The following is a 24281-nucleotide window of genomic DNA, read 5'->3' as shown; positions in this document are numbered from 1 at the left end:
ATTTTAACTTAGCCACTTGCATCCCTTTGCTTCTCACTACCACACATGATCCAATATGAAATATGCTCATTTAGGTCCTCTCTACTTGCCTTTGCCTTTTTACGAAATGTTTTGAATCATTCTGTATAGATTCAAACCAAATTAAAGAACTTTACAAACAATGGTTTCGATTTCAAAATATATCACTAAAGAGATATGATATTGCATAAATAGTGAATAACAGTAATCTAAAGGGTGTTTTTTTAGAGGTATAGAACTTTAAGTTGGCAACACTGTTTGATATGTGTGCCATTTTGATAGCTGTCACTTGTTTTGTGTTCAGTTCGATTTGCCATTTCATTATGAATAGATAACCTGCCACACAGCGCGCGTCACAATTGATTTATTGAAAGAAACTTTCGGTGAACGAATAATTTCGCATAATGGACCCGTGAATTGGCCTGCAAGATCATGCGATTCAACAAAGCTGAGCTACTTTTTATGGGGCTATATGGAGTCTTTGGTTCACTCTGATAAGCCACAGATGATTGACCTCTTGGAAGAGAACATTCTCCACCTTATTACTGACATACGGCCTCTATTGCTGCAAAAAGTGAGAAAATTGGACTTTCCGATTATACTTTCTCCGAGCCAACCGAGGTGGCCATATGCCAGAAATCATATTTAAATAAAAATGGCAAAGAGTCATCTTTCGAATAAAGCAACATTCATGACAATTAAAGATATTTAACTGTGTTTTATTTGAACCTAAAGTACTCAACCACTAAAAAACACCCTTTAGATTTAAAATCAAATGCATATATATATATATATATATATATATATATATATATATATATATATATATATATATATATATATATATATATATATATATATATATATATATATATATATATATATATATATATATATATATATATATATATATATATATATATATATATATATTAGGGTGGTCCTTATTTATATGGGAAATTTTTTTTTTCGGAATTCAACAAGTGACGCCCCCTAGTTTTGTGACACTATAATAAAAAGTAATCGGTGCAAAATTTGGACTCGATCGGTCAATAATAACACGTGCCCCTAGGACGTTGAACTTTAACACTTTTGATAATTTTCCCACAAATCTTCGAGTTTTTGCTTCAGATCCCGTACATCGTTTCTCCTATCTTTGCAAAATATTTTTACAGCGAGGTAACACTAAAATTAACCTTTTTAATTACTTCATATCGTCTAAAGATTTTACATTGAATAAGAATGAAATAGTGCTTTAGAAACTTGACCTTAATCGTACGCTTTTCTCAATGTATCTCAATCGTGTGCATTTTTTTCCGATAGTCTTGGACTGTCTGTAAAATACTAAATTGCTTTTGTGACTCATATTTGGAAAATTGATTGTGAAATTCTTCGATTAATTGTGCTCCTCTTTCAGTAGTATCATTCACATCTTTCAGCATTTTAACGATATCTCTTCCCTCTTCCCTTTAAATAGCTTCCTTCATTTTGCCATGAATCAGGATCAAATAAGAAAATATCTTTTGGTGTTTGTAACTTATCAAACAGTTTTATTGACTTGTAATTCATTCTATAAAGAGAAAGATCTTTACTAAGAAAGTATTCCAAATCATCTACTGTTATCTGAAATTTTTTATACAGTCATCAGACACGTCTTTCTATTCAGCAAGCATTTTTTTGAAGTATTCTTTTCCTATCTCCAAAATAATTCCTTCATCCAATACGGACAAAGCTACTAGTTCATCCCCTAAGTACCATAAGTGATTTATGAATTTTTCAATCACTGCTTCTGCTGCATGTTTGTCATCATTTTGTACGCTGCAGGTTTTTTAGACACTAGACTTTATATTAATTTAAAAGGCCTAGAATGGGTTGCTGCGAAAAACTATATTTTCATACAACATTTAACTGTAAAACAGCATTTACGGGCATTTTCTTCATGTAAGGTGGATTTAAATTGTTTCCTAAATATATAAATATTCAAACAATAAATTCCTTTTTCCACTCATCTTGCTCACAGATAAGCTCCAGGTTGCCGAAAACATATCCCTGTAGGAGGGGAGACTTCCCCAAGAAATATTATTACACGTTATGAGAATTCTCTGTAATATTTCTTAATTCCGCTTTCTACGAACAATAATATGTCGTCAAATTCTTCTTTTAGAATTTAAGTGGTATGTGTACTTTTTGAATTTTGAAGCGCTTAAATAATGGAATATCGAGTCTAGAACTAAGAAAGGCAAGAACTTCTTTAAAGACACTCTGCAGTACGATTTCAAGCGCATGATGATAGCAATACAAATGCAATATATCACCGTTCAGCTTTTGCTCTAAAAAATTACATGCACAATTTATACTGCCGGAATTGTAAGCCGCTGTACAAAACACTACAGCTTGAACAGTTAGCAATAAAGAGCAATCATCTAAGATATCATATACAACTGAAGAAATATCTTAGAAATTCTGAGTAGCTGTTTAACATTGGGACCTGAAGCTATCATGGTAAGCTCATCGGCGTTTTTTTTTCCAGTTACATCTGGATGTAGCTTTGTATCCCAGGGAATAACTAAAAAATCTAAATTTAAATTCATGAAATCTGATTTTACCTCTCGAAGATTTTCTCTTGCTCTCTTAAGGGATGTACTATTGATCATAAGGTTATTTGAATTTAAATTTACTTGCATCTACATAGGCTGTTAATAAATGAGCAGCATCGTTGTCCCTAATATGGCATTTGTATAACATTGATGAAATGCGAGCAGATATCAATAGTTGTGAAGCTTTTTTGCGTTGTGGTAGACCAGATATAGAAAACAAGTTCAACAGGTTAGGATAGATACCCATTTCGGTTTCTAAATCTTGTGAATTGCAAGAGGAATTTGATGATAATAAAGGATTATGTACTGAAATAGAAGACAGTTTAAAGTATAGATTTTTACATTATTCCGATCTGGAATTTTTTAAAATTTATATTTTAGATATGGAAAATAGAGTTTATTTTTATGGTAGGGTAATCGAGGATTTTTCAAAATTTAAATTATAAGAATACATAAACATTTAAGTATATAACTAAAGAACAGCGAATTAAAATATAATTGTCATTACTTATATTTATAGCATGGAAACCTAGAGATCCTATTAGCAACACCTATTACATATACATAAAATTTTCTAAATCAACACCCCCAAAACCTGGAGGAGGCAATTTGTTGTCAAAAATCATTCATTAATGGCCTATTCCATTCATTAATGGCTTTTAGAATCCCTTGTGTCCATCTTGGTGGAAAGAAATGTTCCCTTGCCGCTTGGTTTGAAACGAGCTCGAATAGCAGTATGGCTGTCTCAAGGCTATTGGTGTACATGTACCCTATGTAATATGTAAAATTTTACAGAATGAAAGTGAGAGAATGGTTGGTCAGGAAGTAGCAACATCTACTGAGGTTCAAAATTACTTTAAATATGAAACCTAGGAATATTTTTACATAAAAATGAGAAAATCCGCAATTTTTTTCTTCGAAACTCAAAAAAGGGGGCCCTAGGGGCACGTGTTAATATTGATGGATTGACTTAAAATTTTGCATGGATCATTTATTTGTATAATGGAACAAATTGAGGGGGCGTCGCGTAAAATATCTACAACTTCAAAAATAAGGACCACTCTAATATATATATATATATAGTTTGCTTTCTTTCAAACTTGCAAACTAACACACCAGTTAACTCTTTAAAATGCTGAATTACATTATTTACCATTATTTTAAAGTACAGGAAATTAACTCATTGGAACTTTTGTTTATGTAGTTTGAAAGAACTACAAGGTTTGGAAAAATAAATAATATTATAATAACTAATGTAATTAGAAAATTCTTTATTCACCAGTGGCTGGTAGTAAAAGTTTCATTCGCAAAATATTTTGAAACTGTAGCCTTTTTGTTTGCTGTAAGTGCTGAACAATTAATATATTTTTTAATTTGTTGAAGTTTAACCCTAAATTAATTAAGGGGTATGAAGTAACAGATTTTTAATAAGTCAGTTCATAAAAGCTACATCTCGAGTTTAGTGAGAAATATTTAACTATTAACTTAATGCCTTTTCATTCATTAAAGTCCTTAATTTACTTCTTAAGAGAGCAATTAACAGATGTGTTTTAATCGCCGAGCTTTTTTATTTTTTAGTCGCCTTGTGACGGGTGGCGACCGCCAAGTTTGCCTTTAGTGATATCGATTTTTAATAAAATGCAAATTAAATGCTGTTTCACCACCAGCAAATGATTTCAGTCTAAATTGACCTTTTTTGTAGAAATTTAATCTTAGCAGACATTACTGAAAATTTCTTAATTACCTGATTTACATGCTTCAGTGACAGTTGAAAAAATACAATAAAATAAGAGTTTAAAGCACGTTAAAAAAGTTTTCTTCACTCTTTTTGGAAAATATGTAAATTTGAAGAAAAAGTTTCAAAATTGCTTTGCAATTTTAATTAAATACACTTTCTGTTAAATATTAGATTTGAATGATTATTTTGAAGTAATATTCAATTCACATGGGGTTTAAAAAAACAGCAAAAAACTCAGTAAAGATATCTGGCTTACGCTTTTAAGACGAATTTATTCAAGGAAAGGCAAAGCAAAAACATTAATGAAAATAAACGCAATACAAATTTAATTCACTTTAGTTTTGCATTCTAGACCTTCCTTTTCTTACTGCGGATATTTTTCACTATCACAAATAGCTAATATTTTGCTTTGCGTGGGAGTATTTACTCAAAAAAGGATGGATTTATTTTTTGCCGAAAAGAAAATGGAAAAGAGCTTCCCTTCGAAATGGAATATGGATTTTTAGTATACAAAGAAGTGTAGCTTCAAATATTATCTTTTCATACTAAAATAAAATATCAAACAAATTTATCTTCATGTTTAAAAAACTGATGTCTTTAGAAAAGTGGGATTGATAATAATCCTTTTTAGCTTAATTTTTTTCCGTATTGTACATCGTTCTATACAACGTATTTGAATCATTTAATGTACCACACATTAATAAATTTCAAATATCTTTCACAGGAGTATTTTTCGCATGTTGGTTTTCCTGTGTAATAGTTTCATTCACAGTTTCGTTCTTAACGAACGAATGAACCTCCTACGAATAAGATATTTTTCCTGATTATTTCTTGGCCGGAGAGAGCGAGAATCTATCAACTATTCCGTTTATTTCTTTTAGCACTATCCTTTTCTTTTTGTATTTTTTTTCTTTTTTTTAAAATTAAAAAGAGCTGTATATACCTTTCCTGTATGTTATTCACTATCCTTCTTTAAAAAAAAAAGAAAGAAAAAGAAACAGGAATACTCCACCTGCTTCCCACTTTCTCACGTTTCTTGCTTTCTCTCGGTTTTGTGAGGGTTTTTTTTTCTTTTCCTATTTATTTAGATTTTTATTGGCATCACTACTTTATTATCATGTTAAAAAAAAAAAACTTTTTTGCTTAATGAACAAGGCTTACATTCGAAATTTAACTTTCTTACATTTTTTTCCTTCTTATTTGAGGATAACTCTTTTTTTTTTCTTTTTCACTTTTTGTTATGTAAGAGACTGTCCATAAAATGCTTCCCTTTTTTTCAAACATTATTGACCTACCACCCCTAAGCCACAAACCATCACACCTCCCCCCCCCCCAATACCCTCACCGCGCGACATCATTTGTGAACGACTCCTACACACATTTCGTTAATGTACTTTTCCATCGCTCTCTTGAATTAGAGAAAGCTAGTTAGCCTTTGTCAAAATAAAGAAAATAATTAAGTCTTTCTAAGGGTACACGGTACACGAGAATTATATGTGTGCTTAATCTTTTATCCACACTTTGTGTTTGCTTTTAGGACATTAATTTTATTTGTTCTGTCTCTCTCATTCTATTAGATTTTTTTCTTTCTTTTTTTATGTACTCTACCAGATATAACTCGGAGAAATGTTGAAAAAAAAATAATTAGGAATTTCTTAAAATAAAACTTGCAGAAACTTCCATTTTTGTCAAGAAAACTGATTTTATTATTAAGCAGTGATTAGTTTTTTTTCTTCTACTCTCATCCTCGTGAGAAATATCTGGATGTGAGACACCCCCCCCCCCCCTTCTGAAATCCTATTTATAATTTTTAGCTTTAAGAATAGAAGCAAACATTTTAGAATTGTCAATTATAAGGTTTATTTATGCATTCATAATTTAACTGCAGCCTATACCAATCGAATAAAAAGCAATAAGTGCGAAATTATAAAGACGAAAATAATTACCGTATTACCCCGCAATACGGCATGCCACAAAATTCGGGGGACAACAGATTTTTAATAACACTTGCCTGGCCCTTTCCGGCATGCCGGGAAAATGGAGGTTAGGGAAAAAAATAATACTATAAAAATATATGTTCAGTTTAAAAATAAATAAGTTCTATACATACCTTATTGGTATTAATCAGCAGTTTAATTTTGTAAAAATGTTTACTAACAATGTTTCAATTGGAAATTTTCAATTCTTGTAGTGACACGACGCGGCGCTTGCCTGGGGTTTTAATTGTGACTCGCAATGTACTAGATATGTCACTTCGCTATACTCTTGAGATAATCTTATTTACCGGCCATTTCCTGATTTGAGTTGGTAAATGTTCCCTTTTCCCCGGACACTAATCTTTGGCACTCGGCCTGCCAACAGGGTCCCCCCCCCCCCACACGTCCTTTTCAGATTTCTCTCATTTTAGTGCAAGAAAGGATACATGGGAGTACGCTGCTGATGCAGAACGGATCTCAGCTGTTCCGTTTTGTGCAATCTGCCATTTGAGAAGACTGACCACAACAACTTTGACATTCTAACCGACAAAAATGAAAGAAAAAAGAAATAAAATAAAATGGGGAAAAAATCGACCTATCACTACCTTCTTTTTTCAGTTCTAGAGTACGATCGTAGTCATCAAATACACCATAAAAACCAGGACATTAAGTGTAGTTAATTTTTAAGAAAAAACTAGCACGTAAATACAGTTTCAGCCTTTTGAAATCATTCTGTTTGTTTTATTTTGTCAATATCTCTCTTATTCTAATAGGAAGTGTTTTGCATTGAAAGTCTTTTGTTCAAAAATATTATCTATTCAAAATCAAACTCGGTAGATAGCTTTCCAATCGAAAAATGAAATACGGCCGAAAATTCATCAATGTTAAAGATACGTTGGGGAAGGAATGTTTGCGTTACTTGCATAGGGCTGTTAATCATTGACCTATATATAAGTTTTCTATAAGCGCCATGTTATGTCAGCACACAAATTACATAAACACACATTACAGTCATATTACATCATTCTATGCCTACTTTTTTAGAATAGGATCTTCCACATATTCTTGAAGTGTTTTGTCTCATTTCATCAAAAATCGAATTATCCGATTATTTGTCTGTTTTGCAGTTGTGGTAGAACTATTGAATCTACAGACTTCGTTTTTGGCTTAAATGAAAACCAATTAAAAGTACTGTAACAGTATGCCCAGTTTTTTTTTTCAATTCGAGTCAGAATTCATGTCCATATTTGGCGTGGAATGTTATCGAAGCATAGTTTTTTTTTTTTTTTCCTCCAAAAATGGCCATTTTTTGAAGTACGATATCTCCTAAACCAATGGTCGAACAGAACTCCACTTGAGCTTAAATTGTTCAAAATTTAACGTGCTTTAAAATGGATATCCATATCAAAAGTTGAATAGTTTAGGAGTTATAAAGCAAAAACTAAAAAAAGTTCGAAATTTTCGCAGTTTTTCGCGAATTGCGCAGGGGGCACAGGTTTTTGAAAACTGCAACCTTACATTTCCACTACACTAACTGACCCAAACAACATATTAAAAAAATCAGGACTACACCGCACTTTGCGATTTTAATGTCTAATATGACTGGCCTATTATGTTTACTATTGATTAGATAAAAAATATTTTACACTGAAAAGTGTTTTTATTTTTTATGCAACACCTACACTCAACTTTAGCCACGCTGTTTATGTCCAGAACATTATGAAAGCATAATATGTTCTGTAATTCGAACGATTTGCAAGTACGAACTCCGACGGTTTCCATTGGTTCGGGTTAAAGATGAGAACGGTCGGAAAAATCCGGAAATTTTGGAAGATTTTTTTCCCCCTCCAAAAGGGTTTATTTCCACTGCGGAAAAATTGCCGTTTTTGAATTTTTTTACACAAAATAATGTATTTAGAAATTTATAATATTTATATTCCCCTGCTTTTTTTTAAAAAATTTCTTATGTTCTATATCGCACATGAAAATACCAACTTTGATAGTAAATTTGTAAGCAATTTAATTTCCCTGTGCACGAAAGTATTATGTGCTACTACTCTAGTAAATAAAATTATAAATGTATACACAAGACAGAATTACATCAATTAGTGAAAACGCCTAAGTTAAAATTTTTAATATTTTCATTCAATATGTGTATGTATGTATAGATGTATGCACATACATGTAATTGCGTGTAAAAAAAGATTTTATTAAAAACAAATAAAGGAAAAATCTCAAAATTTACAAAAAAAAAGTTTGTCAAAAAGTAATTCAACAAATTATAAAAATCACACCTTGCTCACTATTAACTACGGACCGATGATTTGACTAATTTGGATGATTTTTGGTTCTTCGAAATTAGAAATCTACTAACAATAAGAAATCAGATTTTTTTTTTTTTTTTTTTTGGAAAAGTTTTGTGAATATTTTTAAGAAGGAGAAATAATATCGACGGTATATAGGGGAGCGAGGGGCTTGTTGTAACAGTTTTTAAAAATGGTGCCATATCTTGAGATGTATTGGTTAAATTATCACTAACGTAATTTTGTTTGGTACTCTGGTACAATCTGGTTTGGTAATTTGGTAATTACTAACTTAATTTTGTTTGGTACTCTGACTATTCTTCTATGAAGTCTAATTGAAAAAACATCTCATCTATATGTATCTCTTTCAGAAAAAAAAGTTTCTAAAAAAAGGGAAGTGTTACAACTTACCCCGTACTTGGGGTTTGTTGTAACATCTATTGAGGCATGTAGTAACAACAATAAAAAACATGAATTTTACACCATTAATCATTTATTCTCTTCACATTTTGCTTTGTTTTCAACAAATAATTAGGTATTTAACGAAAATAATAAGATACTTCTACTAAATGCATCTACTATTAAATAATTAACTGAAATACACTTTTTTTTAGGTAATCAACAATTTAAATATTTTAGTTTTAAACTATTAATCCTGTTTTGTATTAAAATTCTACCATAGATATTGATATACAAACTAGGCTGATCAAAATCACAGTAAGTTAAATATTAAACCTCCAAATTAAGTATTTTAATTATCTCTTAGTTCTTACATCTTATAATACTCAGTTTGTTCATAAATCTCTTTATCAATGAATTTAGTCTTCATCTGAGTTACAGTTAATACAAACAAAAAATAGTATCTACTCCGTCACATCTTACATGTGCCCACATCTTACATACAATATATTCAACCGAATCACCTTTTGCATTACGATAACCTTCGCTGCAAACTAGACAATATCACTCTTCAGATTCAGATTCCGAATCCGATTTTAAAACCCTTTTCTTTACTCTTTCTAATCCATCTTTATTGTTTGCAGATTTTTTACCTTTGCCTTTTCCCTTTACTCTTTCTTTATCATCTTTTTTCTGCTTTCTTTTCATATTCCATTCTCAAAGTTTCTTTTTCAGGTGTGTCTATCAATACAGTGGACTTCCTTTTACGCCTGTTACTTATATTTGTTTTCCGTTGTGGTGCTTTTGGTAATAGTCTAATTTTCGATGGGGAAAATTTGCTTAGACCAGAGCAACTCCGAGTTGGTTCGTTTAGTTTCGAGATTCAACGATAAATTTTGAATCACATTTAGAGAATTTTCTGATTGTTCAGTGGGATCTGGACGATCAGTGACATAAGAGGAGCAAAGTCACTGTCTTGGAAAATATCTACATTTAAAGACCAAACCCGAAAGGTATACTAAATTACAAATAATATACAGCAATATGGGGCAAGTTGTAACATGTTACAACATACCCCGAGATTTTGTTACAATTAACCCCAAATCATAGTTTTTCATATTTAGCGTCTAAATTATTCAAACACTTTCTAATCTTGAAAACTATGATAATACATCATACATAGATAAATGTTAATACGAAATAAAATATTGAAAACTATTTAGTCAAAAATAATAAAGCTAACCAAAAATTTACGAAAGTCAAAACATATGTTTCCTGCCAATAACGGAGAGCTCTCACACACCCACTCACTGCGTCGCCTGGCGGGACATTGGCGGTGATGACGTGACGCAGTGCATTATAACAGTAAGATTGAGTCAAAAAAATAGATTAATAAAGTTTAAATTCCTAGTGAAAGAGCACTGTTACTATTTACCCCTGTTACATCAAGCCCCTAGGTCCCCTATTTGAAAATATTTAGCCCTTCTTAAGTTTTGTAAGAAAATAAAACTATTAAATTTCATTTTAACGTGTAAAAATTCAATTTTTCCAGGGGAAAAAAACAGAAAAAAAACCGTGGGGAAAAAAAACGTTTTTTCCCCCACGGTTCGAAATTTCAGAAATTTTGTATCTCTAGTTCGGATTAAAAAGGTTCTACTGAAAAAAAAATATTTTTAGCCATGAATTAATAATTCATACTGAAGCATCAAATCTCGAAAATATTGAAATTTTTTGATTTTTTGCTGTATTATTCGAAAACTTATGCTCTTCTGAGATAATAGCTTTTATGAAAAAAAAAAGTTGATATGCTTCATTCATTTTTTCTCTGGCAAATTTCTACAATTCCCAAAGATGTCATTGACAAAAAAAAGGAATGATAAACTGGTCCTTGCTCATGCAGAAAATAAGTAGGGAAGAACAAAAACTATATACAAAAAACTTGTCAAAGTTGCATGCAAAATTGAATGCAAACGAACGCGTAGAAAAACGTTTTTTGCTTTTTGATGACATTGAAACAGGGATTCCCAACCTGTGGGTCACTACCCAAAACTGTGTCGTGAAGCGTTACTTATGCGGTCGCGATATTATTCTTACTTGAAAAGTATATTACATTACGCGGTCAGAAAATATTATGTAAGGAGAAAAAAAAATTGTTAGAAAAGAAATATAAAAATATTAGGTTTAAGTAAATAGTTTGAAAATATTATGTACCGGGAAAAAACATTTTTGTCAGAATAATAATTAAAAATAGGATAACACTCCCAGTAATTGGCAGGTCACCAGTGATTGGCACTTCCAACAAAAATGGCAAAAAATAAGATTCATATCCAATCGTTTAAAAGTAGAAGGTATATATCAACTGAATCTACATTTATTTTAAAGACTAGTGGTACCTGTACGGCTTTGCCCGTAGTTGAAAATTAAAAGGTCATTCGGTTCGCCTGTATATTTACAAATAATGGATGACGAATTCCTCGCCAATTGGCTATGTTCATTCGCTCTCCCATTCCACGTCATGATAATTTCGTAATTTACTCGTCCATCTTATGATAATTTTGCTCCGGGAAGCGTTCTTAAAATTGAAATAGAAAAAGAACAAAATCGAATTTTCGAAAAATCGCTTCGAGGTGCACACCCCTATGCCGCAAACTAACTTTGTGCCAAATTTCATGAAAATAGGCCGAACGGTCTAGGCGCTATGCGCGTCACAGACATCCTACAGACATCCTGAGGACAGAGAGACTTTCAGTTTTATTATTAGTACAGATTATAACTTCAATTCATGTTACGAAATGGTAGCAGTGCATAAGAAAAATAAACAATTTTGGCTTGTATCAATCAGTCATTTTTGTTGCAAAAGCTTCTTCTCTGGCAAAAACTGGGAAGCATGTGCATCAATCCATTAAAATCTGACTTAAAATATATTTTAAACTTTCGTTGTCCAAAGTTTTGTTTATTTGAAAGGTGTTACTTTGAGTGGGTAGAAATTTATTTTTTTCCCTTTTTGGATTTTTGAAGTAATGAAGGATGCCATTTAGTGGTGCTTCATATTTGCTAGTCTCCAGTAATTGGCACATGTGCCTATAAACATTATTGTGATTTGCAATATGTCACTAGTTTGATTTCTGATACTTTTGCAGCAGCTATATTGTATGGGTTCTACTATTGATTTGAATCCTACAGAATATACTGTTAAATTTTTAAGAGAAACAATAGAAAACAAGTATGTTTGGCCATCAGTCAGATACTGTGACTGTAGAGAATAGGTTAATTTTTTATGGTCTTTTAGAATCATCGGGTCAATGTTTCTTTTTCTGTGGAAACAGCTATAATTCATAAAATCGGAACTGCGGGGGTGCCCTCCCCTTGAGGGCAAGGGCACACACCCCTCAATGTCGCGGAGCCCCCCCCCCCCTCAAATGAGAAAAATACCCCTAAAACCCCCCTAAAAATTTTAATGGCGCAGTGTGCGCCATGACCCCCCCCCCTCTAGGTGGGCAACACTGGAAACCCGACTAATTAAACAGCAATAATCTCTATTTTTTCGAGTGCAACACTCCAATTTTATTTTTATTTCTCTAAAATACTTTTTCAACGTCAAGATGTGTAATTTAACATTAATTTATGTAAAATTACCTACTTTAAATTAACATTAATTATGTTTCTTATGATGATAAAATTTGTTTGTAACCTAAAAAAGAAAAATGAAGTGATTTTCCAGTTCTATTAACATTTGCCAATCACTAAATCACAAGGTATCATACACTGGGGTAGCAGGTGCCAATTACTGGTGATTTTGTTAACTGTTTATGTATATATTTTTTAAAAAATATCAATTCAAATATTTTTGATTTTAACGAACTAAATAGATGCAGAGATGTGCATTCCTTAATACAAAAATATTTGCAAGTGAATATTTTTTTCCAAGTATTGGAAAGGAAGTTTAAAGGACAAACTCTTAAAGTGCCAATTACTGGGGTCGTTACCCTACTATGTAACGGGAAAAAATATTTTTGTGAGAACAATATTTAAAAATATCATGTTTGATTATATTGCTTAAAAATATTATGTAAGGAGAAAAAACATTTTTGTCAGAATAATATTTAAAAATATTATGTTTAAATATATTGTTTAAAAATATTATTGTAAGGGGAAAAACATCTTGGTCAGAATAATATTTAAAAACATTTTTTTAAATATATTATGTAAGGAGAAAAAACAATTTTGTCAGAGTTATTTTTAAAAATATTATCTTTAAATAAGTATATAGTTGAAAAATAATATTTGAGGGGGGAAAACTTTTTTGTCAGAGGAATGTTAATTGCGACAAATTTTATTTGTAAAATTATATTGTTCAAACTTGTGTTCAAAATTCGTCATTTAGTTCCTATTTTATTAATAGTTAGTAGTATTCTACCGTGGGTAAGTAAATGGCAGTATCTGCAGGAATGAGTTTTTGAGATATTTGAAGAAATACATTTGTAATTCCATACTAGCAAAGGGAAAATGTTGGAAGTAGACTTTTTTTCGAGATTTTTTTCAGCAAAAAAAAAAAAAAAATAAATAAAAATAAATAAATAAAAATGAGCAAGCTTCTACAATAAAATTAAAGTGCAATAGGTTGCCAGAAATGCAAAAAAATGAAAAATTAAGAAATTGGTATTCTAAAGAGCTTTAATTTTCTGTAAACACCAGGAAAGTGTAAAGTAAGTTTAACTACCAGAATAAGAAATCTAATTAGAACGATACTATATTTTATTTATGTAAAGTAAAACATAGTAGAAATAAATCAAACCGGAATCATGGTTATTTCATATATATATATATATATATATATATATATATATATATATATATATATATATATCCATTTTTTGTTATTATCAATAGAACGACGGTTCGGATGCCATTAAAGAAGCTGGTTGACCCATTTCGGAAAGTTAGGGTGAACAAACATCAATCATATTTGACAGTTATTAATGGATCATGGTGGTAATATCTGAAGCATCGTCAACCGTTCCTAATGTTATTCAAATGTCTGTGTAAGTGAAGTAAAATTGAAATATCCTCATAAGTTTTGAGAAATCATCTTACGTTAAGAGCCTTTTTTTAGTAATAATTATAAAAGAGTTAATGACAAAATGTGTATATCAGAAATTATCAAAAACTTTTTTTGAGGAAAACTTTTCTGAATTATTTTGCTCTAAGAATGAAAGACATATAATAATACAGTTATTCTACGTAGTATTTCTTACATAAAATTCGAAAAACAAAGTAAATTTCACTTAGCTATGGCATTAAGGATATCCCTTGAATTGACCATTTTATTTCTTTACGAATAGTAATTTTCAGATAAGATTCTCTCATCCCTTATGAATTTTTAATGAAGTAATATTTTTGATTGTCTACTCATTGTATGCTAAAAGCTATCTCCTCAACATAAAATTTATACAAAAAGTACAAAACTTTAATTCTAAAAAAAATAATAAAAATTTTAAAAACTTTTCGATCAGATTCTTATTTTCTGATTCAAAAACCTTGACTAAAATGAAATTTTGATAAATATTATGTACAAGTTTAAACAAAACAAAATAAAAATACAGTTTCTTTCTTTTAGCACCGGAAAGGTTTGCTGACCGGTTCGAAAAAAATTCCACATAAATTCCCAAATATGGAGGTGAAAAATTTCCTGCACATATTATTATATATCGTTGGAAAGAGTAGAATTTTCCGCGTTCTACGCACTTTGTTTCAAGGCTCAAACTTAATTACGTCGGGAGTTATTTGCGTTTTTAGCTCGAATTTTTTTAGGCTTAGCTGAAATTTACGTTGTTAAAAATTCAGGAAGATTTTCTGGTAATAGTTACTGTAAAATGGCGGACTTACAGAATCGCTGATTTTTACGGTAATTTATGCCGGAGAAATAAGCGACCCCACCTCTAATTGCTTGCTGTGGCCTCCCGAAAAAACCGCATAATTTTACAGTAACATTTGATTTTTACCGTAATAGTTATTGGCAACATGGATGCCAGTAACAATTACCGTAAATTTACCGGAAATTTTTTAACAGTGTATGCACTACTTTCTTCGTTAAATCTATCAATAAAAAGTGAAGGAACTGTCCCAGTTTTCTTTTTGACATCATTGGAAAAAGCGACATTTTTTACTCCAGATCCATCTGGATCTATGGTCGTTGACCGAAAAACTAAGCTTCTATCTCCAAAGGAAAAAAAGTTGCAAGTTTTTTTAAATCAAGTTTACAAAATATCATAACCTTTCAAATTGTTAACCATTTTCTTTCGCATTTTAATTCCTTAAACTTATTTTATTTTGTGTTTCCATGGTTACGCTTTTTAAATCCACCTTTCTCGATTTAATTTCTTAAAAGTATTTTAATATCTCTCGTCATTGTTTGGGGGGGATTTTTTTTTTTTAAATTCAAGTCTGATTGTTGAATATACGTCACTTGACACAATATTTATTTTCAAGGTGGATCTGCAATGCCGAGCAATGCAGCTAGTACAATATATTTTAAATACTTTTAAAAACAAAATTTGAACCTTTTCTTTCTTTGAATGCACATTGTAAGTTAATTTAACTATTTTTGAAATGCAGCAACGTTTCTCATGCAAATTTTGTCGAAATAGTTCAATGTTTAAGTTGAAACTACGGGGATTAGTTTAATGGTCTTGTGTACAATCGGGCTCCACGGAATGTAACATTGAATGAGCATGGTCCTGCAGCCAATAGGATTAATAAAATCTGCCTTGAGCCCGCGAGTTTGACCAACAATGCTGCGCTCATGCGTATTCAGTTAGATAAATTGTATAAGTCAGGTTGATTTAGTAATTAATTTTGGAGGTTCGTTTATAACAACTGTGGCCAACTACGACCTGTGGACCATATGTATCCCGATGTTATGCTCCATTCTGCGAATCGGAAACCATGTTCTATAACTTTCCTAAACAACCGTTCTTATCATTCGATCCAATATACTAAAAATGATTGTTACAAATTTGGTGCCAATTAGTAGGAATAGGAAACTAGTTTCCAGAAACAGATGGAAATACAGACAGACAGACCGACAGACATTTTATCCCATCTCCATACCTTGATATTTATTTAATTATTTTATTCTTTTTTACCTTTTTTTCCCGCGATATTTTTAAGATGGATTAAGCCTTCTTTTATTTTTTTTTCTTAATTCTCTGACTTTTAATAGAAAAGTAGGCTAAAAAAAGGCAATACAGCTTCACAAGAAAGGTTCCTTGAAGCTAAACTGAGAAAAAATCCAAAAGGAAACCTCACAACATTTAAAATTCTTTCTCCTCCCATAAAAAAGTGAGTTATGACTATACTTACTTTGATATTGCGTCCTCTGCCTAAATATCCTCATAATTTCTCGTCCATCGTACGGATCAGTGTTGTTCTTCAACGCGATGGCCAGCGCGTCAGCGTAGAGCGTAACAGCATCATACAAATACGAAGCATAGGGAGTAATGTGCTGCATGGAGTAGAAAGATAATCGAAATTAAACAATAATAACATGTAACAAGGATTTTCTAGTAAAATGACAGTTTTAAAACGCAAACACACACCTTACATTAATTACTCTTTGAGAGCCATGCTCTTAAGTACATTAGAAAATTTTGGGATGTGTTTTAAAAAAAGAAGAAGAAAACTAAAAGATTTTGGTGTCTTAATAGAATGAAAAAAAAAGCATTTATAAATTTTCATTCAATAAAGTATAAAATAGGTTTAAACTTTGGTGATACATATGTGCATCATATTTGTCAATTTTAATTTTATTTTTAAACAGCTTAAATGTCTTTAAAATATTCCTGATTTCAACGATGATTCTTTCGCTTTCTCTTCATGCAAGACATATGTTGCTATCTGCATAGGTGCCAAAGCTTCACAGAGTACCTATAGCCAGGCTGCTCTTTACATTGTTGGCGTCGACATCGCTAAAAAAGTATGTCTAAATTTTGCGACCATGTCACGGTAAGTAAAGGCGAATACTTTCAAATAGAAATGAAATAAAATGAGGCATTTACGTAAAAATTACACTGTCGCTATTTGGTGGCTGCGTCACGACAGCGCACCCAGCCGCAGGCGTCTCTGAAAATCTGTAAGCATTTGAAGGAATACAAAGTGGCAGTGCATTTGAACGATCCTACACTCCCAATCATTCTTTAACCATCTTCTTTTTATGACTTATCTGAAAGCAAGCGGGCTTTTCACGCGTCTAATTTAAAAAAGAGGTGCTGACCGTCGAGGCCTTCGAGGGGGCATGCCGGCAAACATATAGTATATAGAAAGAAGAAGAAATCCGACTTCAATTTCTTCCTCTTATTTATTTTCTTCAGGGATCTCATTCAAGCAGATATACCATTTCCTCTTTTCTCTGCCTTATCATACAGTTTTATTTGTTTTTAAATAACTTGTAATTAATTTAAAAAATCGTTACACATGTACACTGCCGTAGGAATGAAGGTATATCTGCTGAAATGAGATTCTGAGACATTTAAAGAAACGCGTCTTGATTTCTTTTCTAAGAATAAGGGAAATGTTGGATTTTGACACTTTTTTCAAGCTTTATTTTCAGCAAAAACCAAACAAGTAAGCTTGTACAATAAAACATCAAAGTACATTCCTTGAAAAAAATGCAAAATATGAAAAATTTCCAGCTACTGCTTTTTACCAATCCACGACACTGTATATGTGTGTGCGCTCTTAGTATTGTAAACCTTAAGATTACAGATGAAGCGGATTACAGTAGCTCAGCTAAAGAATTACCTGCATTACCTGCGTGGTTTACTGCTGATCCGCATTTATAAATTTCAACAAAGTCTGGATTTCATCAAAAAAGAAAGTTAAATTAGAGCAAACACCACTTATCCACATAAATGAAGTCCAGATGACGAGGGAAAAATAAATGCGGTTCATGCAGACGCACATAAATAAGTTCAGAACTACAGGCAACGAACATTGAGAGGGTCCAGATGACTTGACTCAAGTTAATGTAATCCAGTTAAGCGTGTTTCAAAGTTAAAAAAGCATCGAAGAGGAAAAGAGAAAATCTGTACTTACGGCAACCCACTTTTCGAAGAGTTCGGAAGATAATATCTTGAAAGGCTCTTCTCTGTTGTACTCCCTCACTTTGCTCTGGAAGTCCTCGTAGTTGGGGCCACGAGGAGGAGTCGGCACGACCACCAGCAGGCTCTGAGCACTCATCAGAATGGAATCATACTGATTTTCGATATCTGAGGGATGAAAACACACTCCATGAGCGAAAAAGGAACTAAAATTAGTTTTAAAATATTAACGATGAATCGTCGCTAAAAGGAGTGGTAATCTTTTCTAGCTGAAGGCGGTATCTCACATTAAGACGAATTCTCGGGGGTCGGCACACATACAAAAAATAAATATTTGAATGTTTTCTTGATAACATAGGAAAGTGTGTAAAAGGAAAGAAAAAAGTTAGTAAGATCAGTTTATCATTTAGGAGCTACAATAGTACTGGTAGAAACCCAGATGCACACAAGTGTTCGGAACACATACAAAAAATAAATATTTGAATGTTTTCTTGATAACATAGGAAAGTGTGTAAAAGGAAAGAAAAAAGTTAGTAAGATCAGTTTATCATTTAGGAGCTACAATAGTACTGGTAGAAACCCAGATGCACACAAGTGTTCGGAACACATACAAAAAATAAATATTTGAATGTTTTCTTGATAACATAGGAAAGTGTGCGTAAAAGGAAGGAAAAAAGTTATTAAGATCTCATTTAGGAACTACAATACAAGCAGAAACCCAGACACACACAAGTGTTTGAAATGATCGAATTCAGTTAAAGAATATGTCTCCATAAAACAGCCTGACATCGGTACTCGGTACACTTTATCTCAATGAAATCAATAAAAATCTTCGTTGTAACTGGGTGGTTATTAAATTTTAGTTTGAAAATATATTCGTGTAAGCTAAAAAAAAATCGGACATAGGTGAATTCATAATTTTTTCAGATCCAAGCCAGCAAGAAAGAATTGAATTCTGAGACATGACCGACATAATGTCAAAGGTGAATAATTTTTCCAGAAATATGATACCGGAACGGCGTTCCGGCACCAATTTATCCCTATTTTGGAAATACAGTGAAACTACGATTTTACGTTTCTAGAGGAACCGTGCTTAAAAAACGTAAAATGCGGAAAAAAATAGAAAGCAAAAAAAGAAAGAAAGGAAAAAAACTAAAGGCAGTAAAGATGACTCTTTCAAAAAATCTAGGGGAGGGTGGCCCAAAGCGAGTAGGATTTCGAAGAACGCTCAAAATTTGTAGTTTTTGGATTTTTATCGTAACAATTTCGCTTTTAATTCCTAACAGAGTTCTTGAACTTCAAAATAAAAAGTGATTTTTGTATTATTTGAAGCCCAATATTTATTTATTACAAACTGTACAAACATTTGAAAAATTCGTTTGCCCTACCAGGGTAAGTTTATTTAACTGTGATTTGGTACACTTGCCAATGAAATATGAAGTTATAAATGATTAAAATAATTGACTAGCTACCTGCCATTATTTAAAAAAAAAATTTAAAAGCTGTTCTTATCCAATTTAAAGTCAGGACATCTGTTTACAAAACAGAAAGAAATAATTGATTAAATTAATAGACAAATTGATTGCCACCCAAAAAAATAACTTTTTAAACTTATGCTATTGAAATCTTTACTAATAATAAAGCTGAAAGTCTCTCTGTCGGATCTCTTTCTGTCTGTCAGGATCTCTGTGACGCGCATAGCGCCTAGACCGTTTGGCCGATTTTCATGAAATTTGGCACAAAGTTAGTTTGTAGTATGGGGGTGTGCACCTCGAAGCGATTTTTCGAAAATTCGATATGGTTCTTTTTCTATTTCAATTTTAAGAACAAAATTATCATAAGATGGACGAGTAAACTACGAAATTATCATAACGTGGAACCGTAACATGGGTACAAGCCAATTGGCGAGAAAATTCACCATACATTATTTGTAAATATACAGGCGAACCAAAAGACCTTTTAATTTTTCTATTACGGGCAACGGTACCACTAGTAGAAAATCTAAGTCAGCACACGAGTCCAGAACTTATAAATAAATATATGATTAAATCCTATACCCGCTTTGCCCAAAGGGACGTTTTTTATTTCAATAATTATAACCAGGGGCGCCGACTTGCAAAAATCATTGGGGAAGCTGGCCCAGTCATCACCGGGGGTTTAGGGGGTTATGTAATCCCGTGGAGGTTCCCCCCCCCAAATAAAGGTTGATTGTTGTGCCTTGAAAATGCCAATTTACATATTTTCTGGTGTGTATAATTTAAAAAACAAACAGTATGTGTCATGGCGTTTCCAAAGTAAAACAATCCAAAAATTGGTATACAATATTTTCTGGTTCAACTAGATCATGTCACTTGTCTTAGTAAGAGACATTTTTTTGTTCTATTTTATGGGGAGTCATGCAGTGCCGTAGCTAGGCATGGAAAAGGTAGGGCGCTTGACTTGCATTGAAGGGCACTGCCAGAGACGCCGACTTAAAAAATATCGGGGGAAAGGGGGCATGCCGCAGGAAATTTTCTAAATTTGAGATGAAAAATAGTGAGTTTTAAAGTTTTTTAAAAATCATATAATCAACATTAGAACCTCCAAAACTCGACAAGCCGGACACATATTTTTCGGCTTCGAAAGACGGAAGAAATAAATACAAACACACACAGTATTTTTGTAAAAAGGAAGTTTAATTTACGCATGCTTTTTAAGACCAGTTGTTTTTACATTAGTGATATCGGCTAACATATTCAAGTGTAAACGCAGTCTCTCAATGTCTAGGTCATTTTTGAAAAACTCAGTTGATTTTTCAAAATGTTCTCTTCTCTTTCACCTCTGTTTAATAAAAGCACGCACTCTTGTTCAACTGCAATGACCTATGTGCGTCCAGTTGATGTAAATCGCCCAATAATGCAAAATTGCACCATTTTACAAACCTCAATGTATATTGCCTTGTAGTACAGTCAACTCCCGTCTTACGCGAGGGATGCATTCCAAGACCTCTCGCGTAGGTCGAATTTTCGCGTTGTGGAAAAGGGTATGTGTAAATTTTTTTATAAACGTACCCAATTATTTTAGACACTTGTAAACACCCCCTCAAACTGTTAAAAACCATCTCTTAACTAACTGTACATTACTGTCTCTTACATAAGGAACTGAATGTTTACTTGTATTTAAAAAAAAAAACGTTTTATTCAACATAAAATACTGCTACGATGTACAAAATCGATGATTAATGGGAAAGAAAGAAAAAATAAACCGGTATACGGTAGACACAGTATATAGTAAGAAAAGCAAATGCATCTTTAGTTGTACTGTACAGTCGATCAATTAATGATATTCGTACACAATACATGAGCAGTTTCCATTTTCATAAATTTTTGCAAGACACTACTCGGTAAATTTTTACGGATTTCCTTTTCTGGACTTGTAATTGTATGTACGGAAGAATCACTCATACCTAATTCTCGTGCTACCTTCAACGCATTTTTTAGTTGACCATCAGCTTTTCAAGAAGCTCTAGCTTTTCTTTAATTGTCATGAAACTTTCTCTTTTTATCTTTACAAAATTTAGATGAAACAGCGCTCTTAGGTGTCATTATATTTCATTAACTTTCGCATTTAAAATGAAAAGGGAACTTCTACTCTCAGCGATGCTAAAAGGATAAAGATCCATTCATGAAAAAAATTTTTTTAGTAGCCAATAACAAAGCTGATACGAACACACCACGATTCCCTTCCGAGAATTTTCGTGTTGCGGTGAGGAATTCGCGTTAGGTCTGAATACTGGAGAAAAAATCGTGTTATAGCTATTTCGCATAAGTAGCGCGAGTCAAATGTTTTCCTTTGGGATTTTGAAAGTGTGCGGTAAGCTGCCTTCATTGTTTTCATACTTCTTTGGTACACGTCGATTCCGAGGAAGGGAAGGATCATCATTTTGTGAAGGTTTTCTTTTAAACACGATTCCCAAAAGTATTCAAAACTATCACGCCTCCCATTTTTTATACAAATCAAACTCTCATATATATTTTTCCAGATCAGCAACACTTAGGTGAGCTCGCCGCAGCGCTGCCCACCGGCAACAGACTTGACCCGTAAGTTCGCGCACTGGGACAAATTTTTACAGTACTCGCAGCACTGTAACACTATCATCATTCGCACCACTCGTTTTCAGTTAACCTGCTTACACAACCGTAATAATTATTTGTTTTAACTCATTACTGGGGGCCGTGGTAGCATGATCGGTAGGGCATTGGACTCGGGGCCGGAGGGGCTCGGGTTCGATCCCCGCTGGTCGAAGACCCACCGTCGTCATTAAAGGGGACTGGGCGACGTTAAATATGCTCGTGGTCTCAATGTCCTCCAAGTGAAACGATACCTCTGGGGGTGCTAGTACCAGGTAGCTATTAGCTCTTGGACTAGTTCTAAATTCTCATTAACTGTTCGATCCGGTGATGGTGCTGCCATCTATCGGTATATAAAAATAATGGAGGCAAGGCACTAGTATGCAGACCTCGACATAAATACAGTTGTAGTCAGTTGTGACTCTTGAATAGAATAGAAATAGAAACTCATTACTGAATATATTTTACAAGGTAAACTATCTTCAAACAAGGAAAATAAAAGATAAATTTATGAGATTAGAAAGCATAATGTAACTTATAATTTTCTTGATTTATTGGGGGGGCTCTGCCCCCTCAAAAATATTTTTGAGGGGGCTCGGGCCCCCTCAAGCCCCATGGAGTCGGCGCCACTGATTATAACCTTAAATTTAAAAGAGAAACAAACGAAATGACTATCGTAGTTTGAAGGTGGATGGTGTCAGAATAGCGTAACATTGTTGACAATCAAAAAATAAACTAGTCTTCGAATAATCATAAGTTACAAAACTTTATTTTTTAGAAATGTATCATTTTTTTTTTAAACCTGGTTGCGCCATGCCGCTTCACTGCTGCTTCGCTGGACCTGGTTAAAACTCGGTGGGTGTTCATGTAAATACGACATACGTATGCATCGTCGCTTAAACACCAAGGGGGGGGAGGCATGCGAAGGCCTATCCGCTTTGGGCGACTTACCTGGCTTTGAGCCACCTTCCCCTATTTGTATTTTACGAAAAGAACATTATTATGCATATCATTTTAAGATCTGTTTAAACACATTTAGTAGCAAAAACTGGGGTTTACTTTGAAAATAGTCCCGCAATAGGGAAATATTTTTTAGTCATTGAGTTCAAAGTGAACATCTTCCAGGGTTAAAATACTTGGCGATTTTCTTCCTGGTATCAATGAGGAAAAAAAGTCTTTCACTATTTTTAAGTTATTCAATGCAACACTGAAAGGCGACGTACTGTGTTTTTCGGTTTAAAATGTCCAAAAATGTGTCTTTAAATAATGAAGAAAGAAGAAACCAGTTTCAGAAGAAAAGAGTGGAGTGGAGTCATTTCTCTTTTTTCTAGATTAAATTTCCACAACGTGGATTAACTTTAAAAAAGGACCAAAAAAAAAATGCTCAATTTAGAACATTTTTTCCATTTTTTATTCCCAGAAAAACGTAAAATGCGGGAAATTCCATAGATGACAGACTTACAAACCAGGTGAAATTAGCATTACGAATTAAATTAAAAGTATACGGGAGAAACTGGATCCTGATGGAAAAACGTAGATTCGGGATTTCACTGTATGCAATTTAGTCATGCAAACGGTTCAATCGTAGGTGAAATTGGTCGAAAGAGCAAAATTATACGTCTAACTTACAAGAACACTTATTTAGGAAAATGCGATCATATTTAGATTTAAAAGAAAGAATGTAAGACTTTCTAAGAATAAAAGTTCCTTGTTTAACAAAAATAAAGAAAATAATTTTTTAACGAAGTTTTATGCTAAATCATCAAGAAAATGAAAACATTTTTGTCGATCCTTCGGCATAAAAAATAATAATCGATGATTTTTATACCGAAAAAATATAAATCATAATTCATACACGATATGAATCATGAAACAGCCCAACCTAATTCTTGCGGACAAAACATGCTGATCCATTTGGTCCGCTGCGATGTTAAATATTATAAATCGAAAGCTATATTTTGGAAATTTCCAAAATGACCCGTCATTTTAAGTTGGCATTAAGAAAGATTATTGCAAAAATTTAGAGCCAAATAGACAGAAAAT

At 32.6% G+C, this 24281-nt stretch overlaps 1 protein-coding gene across 1 annotated transcript in view; it reads right to left on the bottom strand.

The window, feature by feature from the left end:
* The window catches only part of LOC129220206 (receptor-type guanylate cyclase Gyc76C-like), a 317828-nt gene that overhangs the window by 106936 nt on the left and 186611 nt on the right, over positions 1-24281 (bottom strand). Inside the window, exons 5-6 of the mRNA XM_054854570.1 lie at positions 18125-18297; positions 16394-16535 (exon numbers count right to left, since the gene is read on the bottom strand). Coding sequence (XP_054710545.1) covers positions 16394-16535; positions 18125-18297 — 315 coding nt within the window. The remainder of the gene's footprint in view (positions 1-16393; positions 16536-18124; positions 18298-24281) is intronic.

This window comes from Uloborus diversus, chromosome 4 (genome assembly GCF_026930045.1).
Source record: "Uloborus diversus isolate 005 chromosome 4, Udiv.v.3.1, whole genome shotgun sequence".
In the NCBI taxonomy this organism is placed as follows: domain Eukaryota; kingdom Metazoa; phylum Arthropoda; class Arachnida; order Araneae; family Uloboridae; genus Uloborus; species Uloborus diversus.
This window is presented reverse-complemented; position numbering and strand designations above follow the sequence as displayed.